The sequence below is a fragment of the Oenanthe melanoleuca genome, chromosome 2 (assembly GCF_029582105.1).
Source record: "Oenanthe melanoleuca isolate GR-GAL-2019-014 chromosome 2, OMel1.0, whole genome shotgun sequence".
In the NCBI taxonomy this organism is placed as follows: domain Eukaryota; kingdom Metazoa; phylum Chordata; class Aves; order Passeriformes; family Muscicapidae; genus Oenanthe; species Oenanthe melanoleuca.
This window is the reverse complement of record NC_079335.1, coordinates 107153245-107167135: the sequence shown is the minus strand read 5'-3', so window position 1 is coordinate 107167135 and position 13891 is coordinate 107153245. Positions and strand designations below refer to the sequence as shown.

The following is a 13891-nucleotide window of genomic DNA, read 5'->3' as shown; positions in this document are numbered from 1 at the left end:
GACACAGTAAGAGAGATTCAGAAATACGATTCAGAAAGGATGTCTCAAGAAAGTCTGGTCTTCAAAGGCATGTTACATTTTATTCCTACATTTAAGAGAGGAAAGCAACATTTAAGAGAGTAAAAAGAAAGTTGAAAGTCAAACCCTGCTTGCTGCTGACAACTAAGCCAGGAAACGTACAATGCACAAATGCACTGAAAATTGATCAAAGTTTGTTGGCTACCATTCTGCTACCCAGAATCCTTCTAACACAGCAAATACTGTGATTTTGGCTAAACAATAAATAGAAATGTAAATGCTTAAGCAAATGAAGTACCACCCTTCTACTTAAAACTAAACATTTAGGGTTTATGTTAGTGCCTAAATAACAGTGACTTACAGATTTTACTGATTACAGGACAGAATTGTTTTCACCTATGAGGGTTTTTTGACTGACAAGAGTTCAAGAAGAGCTTGGACAATGCTCTTAGGCACATGGTGTAATTCCTGGGATTGTTCTATGCAGGGTTAGGAGCTGGACTTGGATGATCCTTGTGGGCACTCTTCCAACTCATGATATTCTATGATCTTCTTCTGTAGTACTCTAACAAACAGAAAATTTCCCTTCCCAATCCAGACTGTTTTTCAATTATTAAAGTCACTAAATGTACAAATAGTACTTCAATTTATCCAAGCTGCAAGAGACACCAAAATATTTCCACCAAAAAAATTATCAGAGATATTCTCAGGGATTAGGCAATTTTGAAAAGAAAACCTCAAATCAGAATTTAAATCCTATCCAACTGCTGGACAACTGGGAAGCAAAGCAGCATCCAAGAAATTCAGTGAAACTTGTCAGGTTGGAATGAGGTCAAAACCTCTAATTTTTTTCCAGTATGCCAAGCGTTTTCCAGCTCTCTGTCCAGAACAAAGGCAGTACTGCTTTGGAACAACATACACAGAGTGGCTTGGCTGCCTCAGCCTTTGAGGCACACCATAAGCTCAAGGTTGTTCATACTGAGGGGAAGAGAATCAAATTAAGCTCCTCAGTACAGATATTTGGAAAGGAACATTACAAGTGATGCTGCTTGACACAAAAAATGAATGAGCAACACTTTTCCAACAAATTCATGATGAATGCTGCTGTTAGTTGTGTTGTCACCTCCTCTCCAATAGCATTACCATGCTCATCATTTCTATACAAAAAAAACCAGTGTGTGACCAAAGCCATATAAAGAACAGGAGCAGGGTGAAGCAGGCTACAGGTTTATTCAGTGAGAATTCTCACAGTACCATCACCTACCAATTAAAACCACGGGTGTGCTGGCATGAACAATACCAAAAGGATCTGACACAGGGCTTCCAAACTGACTGGTGCCCCCCTGCAGCTACCAGACCCATTGATGTCTGTGAATTCGAGTTTATTGGCTTGACACATAGCATTAACTCCAGCTAATAAACAAATCCAGTTTCAGCACATGAGCACTTTCTTTTGTTCTGGTAAGGAAACCACTGAATCTTCAATTACAAACAGCTGCACCTATAAACAGATTGATCACTTGTTTCACTGCTGTTTGACCATCATCCTCACACAGTAGATCTTTATGACATCATTAGGGAAGGAAGTAGATGGGAACTCTTCATGGCCACTCACCAGGACTGTCCCCTTGCTTCCACTGATAAAGCCAAAGGCAGTGAACCCTCTATGCCCTATCTGTACATGTCTGAGTAAGGGCAGGAACGTGCTTACAGGTCTGCCTGTGGGTTCTGAACATCCAACCTGAAGACCAAGTTACACTGCCTTTCTTCAGTAAGCCATAGCACTAAAAATGGATGGGAACCAGGTGTACAACTTCAGCTAATAGCAAAAGTCTCCTTGACTTTCAAGGAAGAGTAGGAAGGAAGGAATCAAAAGTAAATAATTTGGCAACCTTACAAATGCAGCCCTTTACAAAGATGCAGCTGTACAGTCCTTTCCTAAGGTAACAAACTACAAGTCTGGCTGCTTAAATATTGAACCCACAGTGTTAATAAAGAAAGTGAAAATAGCATTTCTATTAGACTGTAACAACACTGCAAATTTGTTGGAGAGTAAACAGGGGCACATATATGACAGACTTACTGGAATATGTGGCAAAGTGATGGTAACATCATCTCCTTTACCCACTTGGAGGTCCCCCTCACAAGACGTATCAATCGATGCTGGCTTAAAATCATCTAAAGAAGAAAACAATTGTCATTACATTTGTTGAGAGTCTCCAGAAGTATCAATGTGCCCTGCACAGCCACCATACATCTACTGTGATTACCAGGGTGAAGTAACTCTGTTGTACAGAATGCTTTGTCTCCCAACCAAGGCACATCTGTTTAATGTATTCATTTGAGAACATTTTAAGTTAAAAGTATTTCCCCCTCATTATTCTGTTGGGCTGGTAAGCCATAAAAACCCAGAAATAAACCCATCAGAACCTCTAATATCTTGAGAGAGGATTTAGACAAAAGTGAAATAAAATCACACAGATATAGGCTAGTTTGCTTTGTGTTTGTTTTTAAAAGCCTGCATTCAATTCTAGCATCTCTGCATCTAAAGAGGTGCAATTATATTCACGATCAAGGCTTTTAATTACTGCATTAGTTATGAAACTAATACCTGAGAACAAATTTAAAATACAATTTCACTATGAAAAACACATTTGCAGGAAAAAAACCCCAAAACCTGACTTGTAATAAATTCTCATTAGGAGGATGTTAATGCTTTATTGAGTTTTACCTTGACAGCACAACAAGCAGAATCAGACACACTTGACTTAATCCTCATGCCTTAACTGCCAGATCAAATCATAGCCCTCAATTTCATCTGAGCAATCTGTTTCTAGCTATTGTTTCCCACCTACTTTATGTGCAAGCTTGCTAAATAAAACAAACCAGCTGTACAAGAGCTAGTGTCTTTGCCGAAATGGGATCAAGAGCTTCAACAGCATGGTCACTAACTTAAAAGGAATATCACTATCAGACTTCTTTCTCAGGTATAGCAATATAGTTACTCAAAACAAACACTCAACTAATTGTTTTCATTTTGTTAGCACATGCCTGGCTAATCCTCATGTAGATCAAGAGCACATACTTTGCTCCAAATATACCCACAACTCTTTTCCCAAAAATCAAATGTTTTTAAGATGTGTTTTCCAAGCATAATCCAGTTTCTCAGTATTTCAAAAACATTATGCAAAGGAATGAAGTATTTTAAGAAGGTTGAAACAAATGTAGCCTACAAAATCCTCTCATTGTAGTTTGTGTGAAGAGGATTATGGAAATAATATAATGTTTGGATCCCAGATAAAGCATTCCAGAAGAACAGACGGGGGGAGGGGGGGGGGGAAACCAACAAGGCAATGAAGAAATCTCATTTGAAAGTCACAGATGGAAAATAGAGTATTCAGAAAGATCTTCTGAAATAAAACTGCATTCTTCCAGTTGTCCTCTGAAGAGCTTTGGCTTTGCAATCCCTTAGGAAATAGGTTATTGAAGCACTTTCCACTCTAGAAATCCAGTATTTTTCCACCTGGATATGGCTTGGGTTCAATTCACACAGGATCAGCACCTGGGTGAGCAGTATCACTGAAACTACTATTTGTGGTGTATGAATATGAGCAATGAGACCAGGCCTATATCTGTGTATCATAAACCAAAATATCCTACTGTTGTCTGCATAAATTTCCCACTTTTGTAGAAAGCTACTGATTTGTAAGTTTAGTATTCTTTACATTCTTTCTTGATGGTTTACTAGTCATTTTAGTAAAAAAAACCTGGACTCATTTTGCTCATATTTCTTGCCCACAGAATTCAAGTACGGGAATACAGTGAGTTCCTCTCCAAAACAATCTACCTCGGGATTCATCTTGCATTTATTAGGCATTACTGTACGTGTCCCTTCTGCTTGCTTTCCCGGGATAGATTTATTACAGCTGGCTGGAGTGGGGACAGCCAGGGACAGGTCTGCAGGGATACACATGGCTTCATCAGGAAAGCACCCAGCCCAAAACCAAACTCCGGCCGCTGCAGGCCAGGCCTGCGGTGGGACCTGTCGTGCTCATAGCTGCCACAGAGGCAACGAAACAAAATGGCAAAGCCACCCCTTCCTTACGGGGGAAGCTCCTTATGCTTCCAAGCGACTAACAACAAACTTTCTGAAGCTGCTCCTTCGCCTTGGCCTGCCTGGCTCAAACCTCCTCCCTGCCAGCGTCCACCTTACCCCTTCTCCCCGGGCTGGAGCCCTCTGTGGGGAAAACACTCGTGGAGAGACGGGCGCCGAGGAAAAGGGGGAGACGGGCGTTGGCAGCAGGGAAAGGGGGGGAGCAGGGCGCGGAAGGGGATCGGGGGGAAGGAGGGAGACGGGCGATGAGGGGTCAGGAGAGAGGCGGGTAAGAAGGGCGCTGAGCGCGGACGAAGCCCCCCGAGCGACGGCGGAGCGAGGAGAGCAGCGGGGCGGGCGCGGCAGAAGGCGCAGCGCAGCCGGGGGTCGGGACGGGACGGGACGGGACCGAGCGGGGAGGAAGGGGCGGCCGCGGGGGAGGCGCTCACAGCGGATGGTGTGGAAGGAGGCCTTGGGCCGCCGCTCGAAGCTCTCGCCCAGCTGCAGCGGGTGCTCCTCCTTGTCCAGCAGCGAGTTCGCCGAGCCGTTCATGGCCCCGCTCCCGGCCCGGCCGGTCCCTTCGCTCTGCTCCGTGCGCTGCCGCCCGGCGTCCTCCCGGAAATTCTTGACTTTCCCTTCCGGGAAGCCTCTCCGGGGCTGGCGGCGGTACGGCGGGCGAGGCGGGGGCCCGGGCCGGGCTGGGGCTGCGGCCCCGGGGAGGGTCCCCGGGGAGGTGGGAGCCCGGCGCTCCCCGCCCTCGGCGGGGCAGGGCAGGGCAGGAGGGGCTTTGCTTTCCTTTCCTTTCCCTTCCTTTGCTTCCCTGCCGCGGTGTTGAGCGCCGGCCGCGCTGCGGCGGGAGCTGCCACAGGGTAGCCGGTTCCGAGTGAGGGGATCGCGGGATCACCCAGAGGTGTTACATGTTTGTGGGCTTAGCTCTGGATTAAACACCTGTAAAAGGCTCTTTAGCCTAAGCATGGGCTGTTGTAGCTGAGTTTGTCGTCGCTCTGTCTTCCTTCCCCCGCGGCAGGAGCGTCACTGAGGACTGGCGTGCGTCTGTTTGTTTCCCTCGCTCGTTCTGTGGTGAAACAATGGAGCGTGCCCAGAACAGAGGCGTGTGTAGAAATACGGCAGAAATTTTGCTGGTTAAGTTTTTGTTTGTTTGTTTTGAGGATATGCTCTTCGTCAAGAGACATCCTTTCAAAGGAGCCTCTTCTGCTGTTTTGGGAGGACAAGCGGGTGTGTCTGTGACACTGGACAATTCTGACAGTTCTTTTTTTCATTTGTGTTTGCATCATGACGTGTATATGATGATAGCATCATATGTAGCATATATAACATATACGTATGTATCATAGGATGTATTTTATCATAAGATAAAATACATACATGATTGAAGTTCTACTCTTTTTCGTTTGTTTGTTTTAGGGTATGTATTGTGTTTTCTCATTTCCTTTTTGGTAAATTGACACCAATGCCTGGCTCTGGGCACTGATGTACATGAGTGCTGGGTGTTTGCTGCCTGGCCTTCCCTGGGAATTACTGGCCCATGCAGGATTTAATTTGCATATTCCATCATCCGATATCTGCGTGTTTATGACAAGGCAGGTGTCAGAACCAGTTTAACATCAGAGAAAATAAATTTGAGTCCTTTCCCAGCCTATGCAAAGCACTTTTTTAAAAACTTCTGGAAATAAAACCGCCTGTGATTGTTAAAACCCATGTGAATCCTCAGGAGGAGGCAGTGGGAGGAGTGCTGGCACAGGCTGGCTCTGGACATTCTGGGCACATCACTGGTTTTGTTCTCTTCTTTAGGTGACATGGTGCTATAAATGCTGATGTTTTCAGCAGTGGTTTCTCACAGAGCTGGGAGCAGGAAGGAGAAATGCTAACATGAATACACTTTGTTCATTAATTTTAATGTGACTTTTAAATGTCATCCGTTCTTCAGTTACCTTTTTTTCTGAAGTGTTCTAACGGAGGTTAATGAGAAACAAAGCCCTTGCTTTCCCTCTCAAGTCTCTTTTGGTGAAGAGTTAGAGCTGCACCATCTTTTTCTTTTTGGGTAGCTTTCTAGGATGCAGAGGGAAGACCAGGAGACTCTGAAGTATCTTCTTTAACTTTGACATCAGTGTGATGTTTGCAGTTCTTACAGTTTAGATGAAGGTTTTCTGAAATTAAGAGAAATCTGGTGACATGTAGGTCCATCAGGTAGGACAGATCACTGAAATTGTAGTAAGTGAATACTCTAATTATTTCTTATTTTTAATTCTGCTTCTAGATCCTCGCTTATTTTACCTAAGTTAAGTGATGGAACCACACACTAAGGAACAAAAATCATCCTTGGCTCTTTGGTGTTCATGTTTGTGTGAAAGAATATAGGATGTCCCAAGAAAATGCGTCAGCCAATTGCTTAAATATAGTAACATCTACTGAAGATGGTGCTTTCCCAAAAAAAGGCCATAGTGCTCGAGTCCTTAGCCCAGAAGAAGCAGAAAAACTGGCTAAAGATCAGGTTTTGGTGTCTGAATTCAAACAACTAAAACTGGAGAAAGAGGCACAGAAGAACTGGGATCTATTTTACAAAAGAAACAGCACCAACTTCTTCAAAGACAGGCATTGGACAACCAGAGAGTTTCAAGAGTTAAAGGCATGTCGTGAGGTGAGAGCTGTGCAGTTCTGCTGTAAAAGATGGGATTGATTGTTTCCAATCAGTTGTTTCCAGGGGAGTTAATAATGCTTAGAACAAAGCTATTTGGTTAAGACCTGACATATGTAAAATTTGCAGTGCCCTGTGTATTTTCTTTTAATATCAAAGTTAACCTCTCAGAATCAGATGCATCAGTTCAGTTTCAGTTTATAATTGGCCCTTAGTGGATGGGGATGCTGTTTGTAGCATCCTGGATGCTGAGAATGAAGTCTGGAATATTTGATTTTCGAGTTCTAAAGTAGACAGCTTGTCTCTGTGTGTGCAAGCTGGTGCACTTCAGTACACTGCTTTAAAGAAAAGCACCCAGAATTGCAGGCCAATTGCTGAACACAGTTAAGAGGAATAGCCAGATGCATCTGTTGTTCCTTATAGCTGAATGAAAAACAAGACAGAAATGGCACAAGTCTGTTGATTAATTAAGGGGTAGATGAATGAAGAAATATTAATATGTTCTAAAATTATTTCTAATTTTGCAGAAATCAGGATGTCTGGGTTTGAGTGTCAGATTATGCAGTGGTTGTCTACTTTGGGTTTTTTGAAGAACAGTATTTAAAATTGATTATAGCTTTTAAGATGCTGGTTTAACAGTGCCTCTGCTCATATGATGAGAAAATAAAAATTGTATGTTTTGTCTTGTATTACTTCCTCCCCAGTTTGCAGATCAAAAACTGACCGTTCTGGAAGCAGGCTGTGGGGTTGGGAACTGCTTGTTTCCACTCTTAGAAGAAGATCTGAATATTTTTGCATATGCCTGTGATTTCTCTCCTAGAGCTGTTGATTATGTGAAGGTTGGTGTGATATTTGGAACTTCTTTCAGAGTGTTTTTTAGAAGCTTCTAAAATTACAAATTACTGTAACAACAGACTTCTCTGACTTCCTTTTTGTAAGAAGGGTAGAATATGCTTTGCCAAAAAATTGAGACGGGTGCATTTCATTGGAGATCCTATGCAAGAAGCCATTTGGCTTCTTGAATCATTGCTTAAGACTTGGCTTTTCAGTATCAAATTAGAGCATTATGGTATATTATTTGAATGATTCATGAAGATAGTGCTTTTTGGGAGCACTACTATGTCTCTGCTGACTGTGCAGTACAAGCAAAATTTGTTTGTCATGGAAGCTTGACCTTAATAGAGGGAGCCTTAAGGAGAACTTTGAAAACAAGGCTGGGAAAATTATTGTTAAAGAAATTTGTAACCTGACTAGGAGTAGGTTGCAGTCCAAAGTCAAGCCTTGCAGCAAGGGCTGGTGGGGGCATTGGGCTTTGAAAGTCTTTATTAAGTTTGTAATCACAGATAAATTTCTATATATTTATTAATTGAAAGCATTGTGACCCAGAACCACAAGATGCAGACAGCATTTGTCATGCAAAAGATGGGAAGAAATACCTGTGGCAGATAGAAAAGGACAGCAGCTCCCTGGGATGCTGCACCTCAGGATGAGGCTGGGCTGAGTGTGTATCCTGGGTTTTGGATGACTTAATGGCATCTGCCTCCACAGCTTTGCTGAATTTATTTTTTGCCAAGACCAGGTTTCTTTGTCAGCAACAAAACTGCAGATTATTGTGACAGGAACTCCAGGATTTGCTTTCATCACCCTGTAATACGTAATTCCTTTCAATAGTATTTATGTATTCTTTAAAGAGTAGAAGCAGGGGTAAAACAGAAATAGTATGTTTTCTGAATTGTCTTAATGCACACTCCTCCTCAAATTCATAGGAACAGACTATTCTACAAGTTGTAGTTTCACTATTTCAGTTAGCAGCAAAGAATTTCTGATTGCAGTAGCCGCCTGTTGGAAGTTAATATTCTCTTACCACTGTGGTTTGTGTCTCTCTACTGGTTAATTTCAGGAGATTTTTACTTTATTGTAGCAACAAATGCTGCTATTTTTTTTAGTGAAAGCTTCCTCTTGTTCTTTCCCCAGAAAAATGCCTTATATAGTACTGAAAGATGTAAAGTGTTCCAGTGTGATCTTACCAAAGACGATCTTCTAGACAATATACCAGCAGATTCCGTGGATGTTGTCACACTTATATTTGTGCTTTCTGCCGTTCATCCTGACAAAATGCATCTGGTCCTGAGGAACATTTACAAGGTAAAACCAGCTGATTTTACAGCCTTTAAAGCACTTTCCCTTTTTTTAGCTTGAAAATGCATTTTTTTTTCCTGAGAATATTACTCTCTTGCAATGGTGATTTTTCATATTTTATTCCATGGGTGTATTTCATTAGTTCACCGAGTATGCAGGACTAAAATATGTTTTTAAATGTCCTTTTTTTCTCCTTGTATTATGAGATTGTTTGGTTTGAGGCCTAACTGATTCCATCAGTGTAACAAAAAGATACATAAAATATGGCTTTCATGTACCTGAAAGGGGCCTACAGGAAAGATGGAGAGAGATTTTTACAAGAAAGAGCATGAAGTGACAAGGAAGGGGGGAATGGATTCAAACTGAGAGTGGGTTTAGATCAGGTAGGAGGAAGAAATTCTTTAGGGAGGTGCTGGCACATCCACAACAGAGAAGTTGTGGATGCCTTACTCCTGGAGGTGTTCAAGGCCAGGATAGATGGGGCTTTGAGCAGCCTGATCTGTGGAAGTTGTCCCTTCCCATGGGAGGGGGGTTTGGAACCAGGTGATCTTTCAGGCCTCTTCTATCCCAGGTCACTCTATGATTTTAAAGCTGTGACTTGGGTTGTATGCTATGAATAATGTTTATATATTGCAAAGGTCTGTGTTGATAAGGTGTGAATGATAGTGAGCCAAAATTAAGTTTCAGAGATCCAGTGACCTGCAGTTAGTCTGTTGCTGATATTATTAAACATATGTGATCTATGGTGATTTAAAAGTGGAATGTTCAGAAGTAAATGTTAATCTAGAGACACTCGCCCCCCCCTAAGCCATCTTTGTTAGTTGATAGACTAGGATAGGCCCATCCAAATGGTGGTTTAAACAACCTGAATTGGGATTGTTCTGAATTTTCCTGAGATGTCATATATTCATGCAGAGGAAAACAGTCAACATATTTTTGTGCTTTTGCATATGTGTGTATTAAGGGTCTTGTATTTTCTGATATTATTTGGCTTATTATCAGTAGTTTGAAAATGGAATACTAGGTTTGTTTTTTATGTATCTCCAGCTGTTTTCCAAAATCAGGATTGGTTCTTAACACATATAAATATTTAGATATTTAGATATCTAACTAAAATCAGCATGGGCAATGACCATGTACTTATAAATTTTTAACTCCATTAAACTCTTTGTAGCTTACTTTCTTTACCAAAAAGCAATTTAAAAAAAAATCCATGATGCATTTTCCTAAAATGGTTTCTTATTTATTTCTCAACATACTGCAACATTTTTCTTTCCCCTGTGAAAAAAGAATTGTCACAATATTCTGAATTATATTTTTAACCATTTAACAAAATCAAATGCTAAACAGGATACTAGCCAACAGAAAAATGCCCTGATGGGAATTTTTCTTAAACTATTTTTTCTTCTTTCCCCTCTGTTTGAAGAGTGTTGCTAATTTAGCTGATCAGCACCCAAATATGTAAAAACTCATTGTAGTCTTTTATTCATGGGGAAACATTTTTAACAGTCAATCCAGTTTTTGCACAACCATTTTGTTGCACAGGGAATTAATTGTATCTGTATCTATCCATATCTATCTACATCTATATATAGATGTAGATATAGATATATATAGATAGATATAGATATCTACCTCACTATTGTATTGACTATGTTAGTCTACCTTGTCTTAGTTACCTATGTCTGTATGTGTACACAAATAAATATACCTATATATGACTACTTCTGTTTAGCTTATTAAAGCATGTGTGTATTATGTGACAGGTATTAAAACCAGGCAAGTGTGTCCTGTTCCGAGACTATGGCCTGTATGATCATGCAATGCTCAGGTTTAAATCTGGCAGCAAACTTGGGGAAAACTTTTATGTCAGACAAGATGGGACAAGATCGTATTTTTTTACTGAAGGTAAGATATATTGTAGAGTGCTTTCTTTTCTGTGAATCTTCTGTTTAAACTTTCTCCAGGGAACTGCCAACATGCCCATGGGTGTTTTATTTTGTGTGGATGAACTGTTAAATTGTGGTTTATTTAATTTACTATGCTTTTTGAGAAGAAGCAGTTATTTAGACTACCAGAACTTTGTGGAGCATTTTCTTGTTTACAAGCTTATATGTGCCATGATTCTCCAAGAACAGCAGTTTCTGAATTTGCTGAGTTCCGTTCATATTTGTTACCTAAGGGGAAAAGACCTGTGTTCAGTAAGAGAACTCATCATCTTCATGAAGCAAGTAAGCAATTCTTTTAGCATCATTATTTGTGCAGGGCTATTTCTGGTGAGCAGGATGAGGTCTATTGACTTCTGAAAGCAGAACCACGACTGCAGCACTGAGAAACTTGTGAACAAATCCTGCTGGGATAGCACTGACTAGCTGTGGTCACTCTGTATTCCAGGGTTTGTTTTTCAGTGAAGACAATGCAAAAAACCATTTCCATGTGATACAGTATTTATGTTTTGTTCAGGTCTCATAATGGTTTAGGATGGAGGGTAGTTATTGCAGTTTACTGGTGGAGAATTTGAAGTACAGAGACGTGAAGGAATGTGCTTAGACTCTCAAAATGAATTTGGATTATAGCTTGTCTATAGCTTCTAACTCCCAATTTCTCATGTTAAACTCATTATACCCCCCTATCACTTGTAGAGCATTGTGTAATAAGAGCTCTGAATTTATTTCTGTGCTGCTCTTTGTTCTTAGTCTGAACCAAAATACAGCCACTGAAGAGACCTATTTGGAGCCAAGTAAATGTTATTCATATTTTGTGCCATAACATATTATCTAATGGCTTCTGATATATAAAAACCATTAATCTTGTCTGAGCTCCCCCTATTCTTCATAGGACAATGATGAAATCTAAGATAATGCAGGCTGTGCTACAGCTTCATTGAAGCATTTCTAGAACTGTTATTTATCGAGTGATTTTTAGTTCTGTTTAAACATTTAGCTCTTACAAAGAGAATGGATGCTAAAGGGAATAAATAAGAGACTGACCTAGCTGTGGAATTTTAAATCTCATTTTTGTTGTGTTTTGGAATAGTTTCTGAATGAGAAGTTCCTTGCTAGTATGCATGTTTCCCTTGAGAGAAGAATTGAGGTAGGGACGAGGAAGAGGAAGGAAGGAGAAAAGAGAATTTATTTTATACTGCTCATGTCAGCAATTGTTTTTCCTTGGGCTTTTCTGTGATTGTCTCACAGATCACCTCTACTCCCATTTTCAGTCATTATGATCTCATTAATTTCACAGATTTTCATATAAACATTGCTTAATGCTTGAGAATTCTTTTGTTACTGGGGAGACGACTCCCATAATTTCCTCAAAGGTTGCAACCCTTGCTATTTTTCATCTCTTTAGCACTACATTGGTACACTGAGTAATTGCTGCGTGGGGTGATTTGGATGAAACTTATTTATAATATGTCTGGCCTCAGATGACAACACAACTTCTTCCATGGAAAAAAATCCATTCTTCTACTGTTTGAAATAATACTAAATTTGTGGAGAAGTGTGTGGTTGTATTTTTGTGTTATGAAATATGAGCAACTTCCTCACAATGAGATTTCAATAGGCTCACAATTGAGTGCTGTTTATTTATGTTTTATTGGTGTGGGTCCCCCATTTTACACACACACACAGTGTTTACAGCCATGGTGGGCTTGGGTTGATGTAAACCTGCAGTGCCCAAAGTGGGTGGTCTCATCTTCCTCAGCACTCCATCTCTTGTGGTGCTTCCTGTACCCACATGATCACTGTTTCATTCAGTTAATCCCCCTGAGCAGTGAAAAATGGAATGTCTTTGTTTTCTGTCAAGTAACACAAATTTAGAACTGTTTAAATTTACTGTGAAATTGCTGCCTGAGTAAGTGAATTGAGGTGCAGGAAAGGAAAAATGATAATTTTTAATTAACATGACAAGTCAATAGCATGAGCAGACCTTCCTGCTGCACAGTTCACCCTGTTTGGAGGTGTTTCTACCTTCCTTAAGGGAGATATGCTTTGAGTAAAATTTTTTTGTTTATGGAAAATACTTCAGTTCAACTTAGTCTTGCTACCAGCATATCCTCTTTCCCATTTTGTGAGTTTTTCTGTTGAGCAATTGCATGTAACATAGGATGTTATTCTTCCCTGAGCAGAGGTGCATCTGCACAGCTGGATTAGCTTTGAAATATTTCTGGTAAGTGATGTATTCAGCTAGTGAAGGTCAGCTGCAGAAAGGGAAAATGCCCTGGTGTCAGTCACAATGAGAATGACAAGGCTTAAATAACAGATGTGGCAATTTTTGGAAATTCATCTGAATAACTAGCTTAAGCCCCAGTTTTACAAGCTGTTTTGCTTAGTTTGATGTTTCTAAAGGAGATCTTTGTTGATTTTTATTCAGCAGTCTGCCCACATAGAACAGCTTGAAATCTGAAGCCCTGTGTGATTTTCATGCTGCAACACATAAGAACATATGCTTATATAAATGCTGTCTGGTGTTTTAAAAATAGCTTAAACATAATATTTCATCTTTTATTTTTATTATTTTGAATTCTCTTCCAGAGTTCTTATCTCAGCTTTTCAAGGCTGAGGGATATGAGCAAGTGGTCAGTGAATATGTGCAGCGAGAAACTGTGAATAGGAAAGAAGACCTGCGTGTTCCAAGAGTTTTTCTTCAAAGCAAATTTCAAAAGCCTTTCAGTGAGACATAAGTTCTTGCTGATTAGCAACAGCATTGCTTGTTTGAAATGGAAGCTAGCACATGAGCTGTGTGCTTCTCTTTCTGGTGAGCCAAAAATGATGGTATCCAATACTTCGTGTTGGTTTCCATCCTAGGATGCAAAATATGAATGTTATTTCTAACTGAATTTTAAGATGGTTTAGTGATGCAGGCAACCTGTTGAGCATCTGTATTCCTGCTTCTAAAATAAAACCTGTGCAACATTGTTGGAGGATCAGGTAAAGCATATAAATAAACTTCCATTTTTATTAAAAACTATTTTAAAATAAATA

At 40.4% G+C, this 13891-nt stretch overlaps 2 protein-coding genes across 5 annotated transcripts in view; one reads left to right on the top strand and one right to left on the bottom strand.

Moving 5' to 3' along the window:
• EAF1 (ELL associated factor 1) overlaps window positions 1–4746 on the bottom strand; it is a 19062-nt gene extending 14316 nt beyond the window's left edge. The window contains exons 1-2 of the mRNA XM_056484414.1: window positions 4561–4746; window positions 2102–2196 (exon numbers count right to left, since the gene is read on the bottom strand). Of these exons, the coding sequence (XP_056340389.1) occupies window positions 2102–2196; window positions 4561–4663 (198 nt within the window). The 5' untranslated portion in view covers window positions 4664–4746. The remainder of the gene's footprint in view (window positions 1–2101; window positions 2197–4560) is intronic.
• On the top strand, window positions 4355–13891 carry METTL6 (methyltransferase 6, tRNA N3-cytidine). Of its 4 annotated transcripts, XM_056484412.1 has the most exons (7): window positions 4892–5021; window positions 5139–5253; window positions 6390–6770; window positions 7472–7606; window positions 8742–8912; window positions 10673–10814; window positions 13442–13891. In XM_056484412.1, the coding sequence occupies exons 3-7, from the start codon at window positions 6492–6494 to the stop codon at window positions 13588–13590; spliced, it is 876 nt and encodes a 291-aa protein (XP_056340387.1). In that variant the 5' UTR covers window positions 4892–5021; window positions 5139–5253; window positions 6390–6491; the 3' UTR covers window positions 13591–13891. The 4 variants fall into 4 exon arrangements, with proteins under 4 accessions (XP_056340388.1, XP_056340385.1, XP_056340386.1 ...); XM_056484413.1 differs by lacking the exons at window positions 4892–5021; window positions 5139–5253 and adding an exon at window positions 4355–4400; XM_056484410.1 differs by lacking the exons at window positions 4892–5021; window positions 5139–5253 and adding an exon at window positions 4686–4777.

What these genes read in the sequence shown, in the direction of transcription:
- METTL6 (XM_056484413.1), top strand. Translation starts at nt 6,492, where the DNA reads ATGTCCCAAGAAAATGCGTCAGCCAATTGCTTAAATATAGTAACATCT. An exon ending in AGTTAAAGGCATGTCGTGAG is followed by an intron (nt 6,771 to 7,471) that starts GTGAGAGCTGTG and finishes CTTCCTCCCCAG; the next exon opens with TTTGCAGATCAAAAACTGAC. An exon ending in GAGCTGTTGATTATGTGAAG is followed by an intron (nt 7,607 to 8,741) that starts GTTGGTGTGATA and finishes TTCTTTCCCCAG; the next exon opens with AAAAATGCCTTATATAGTAC.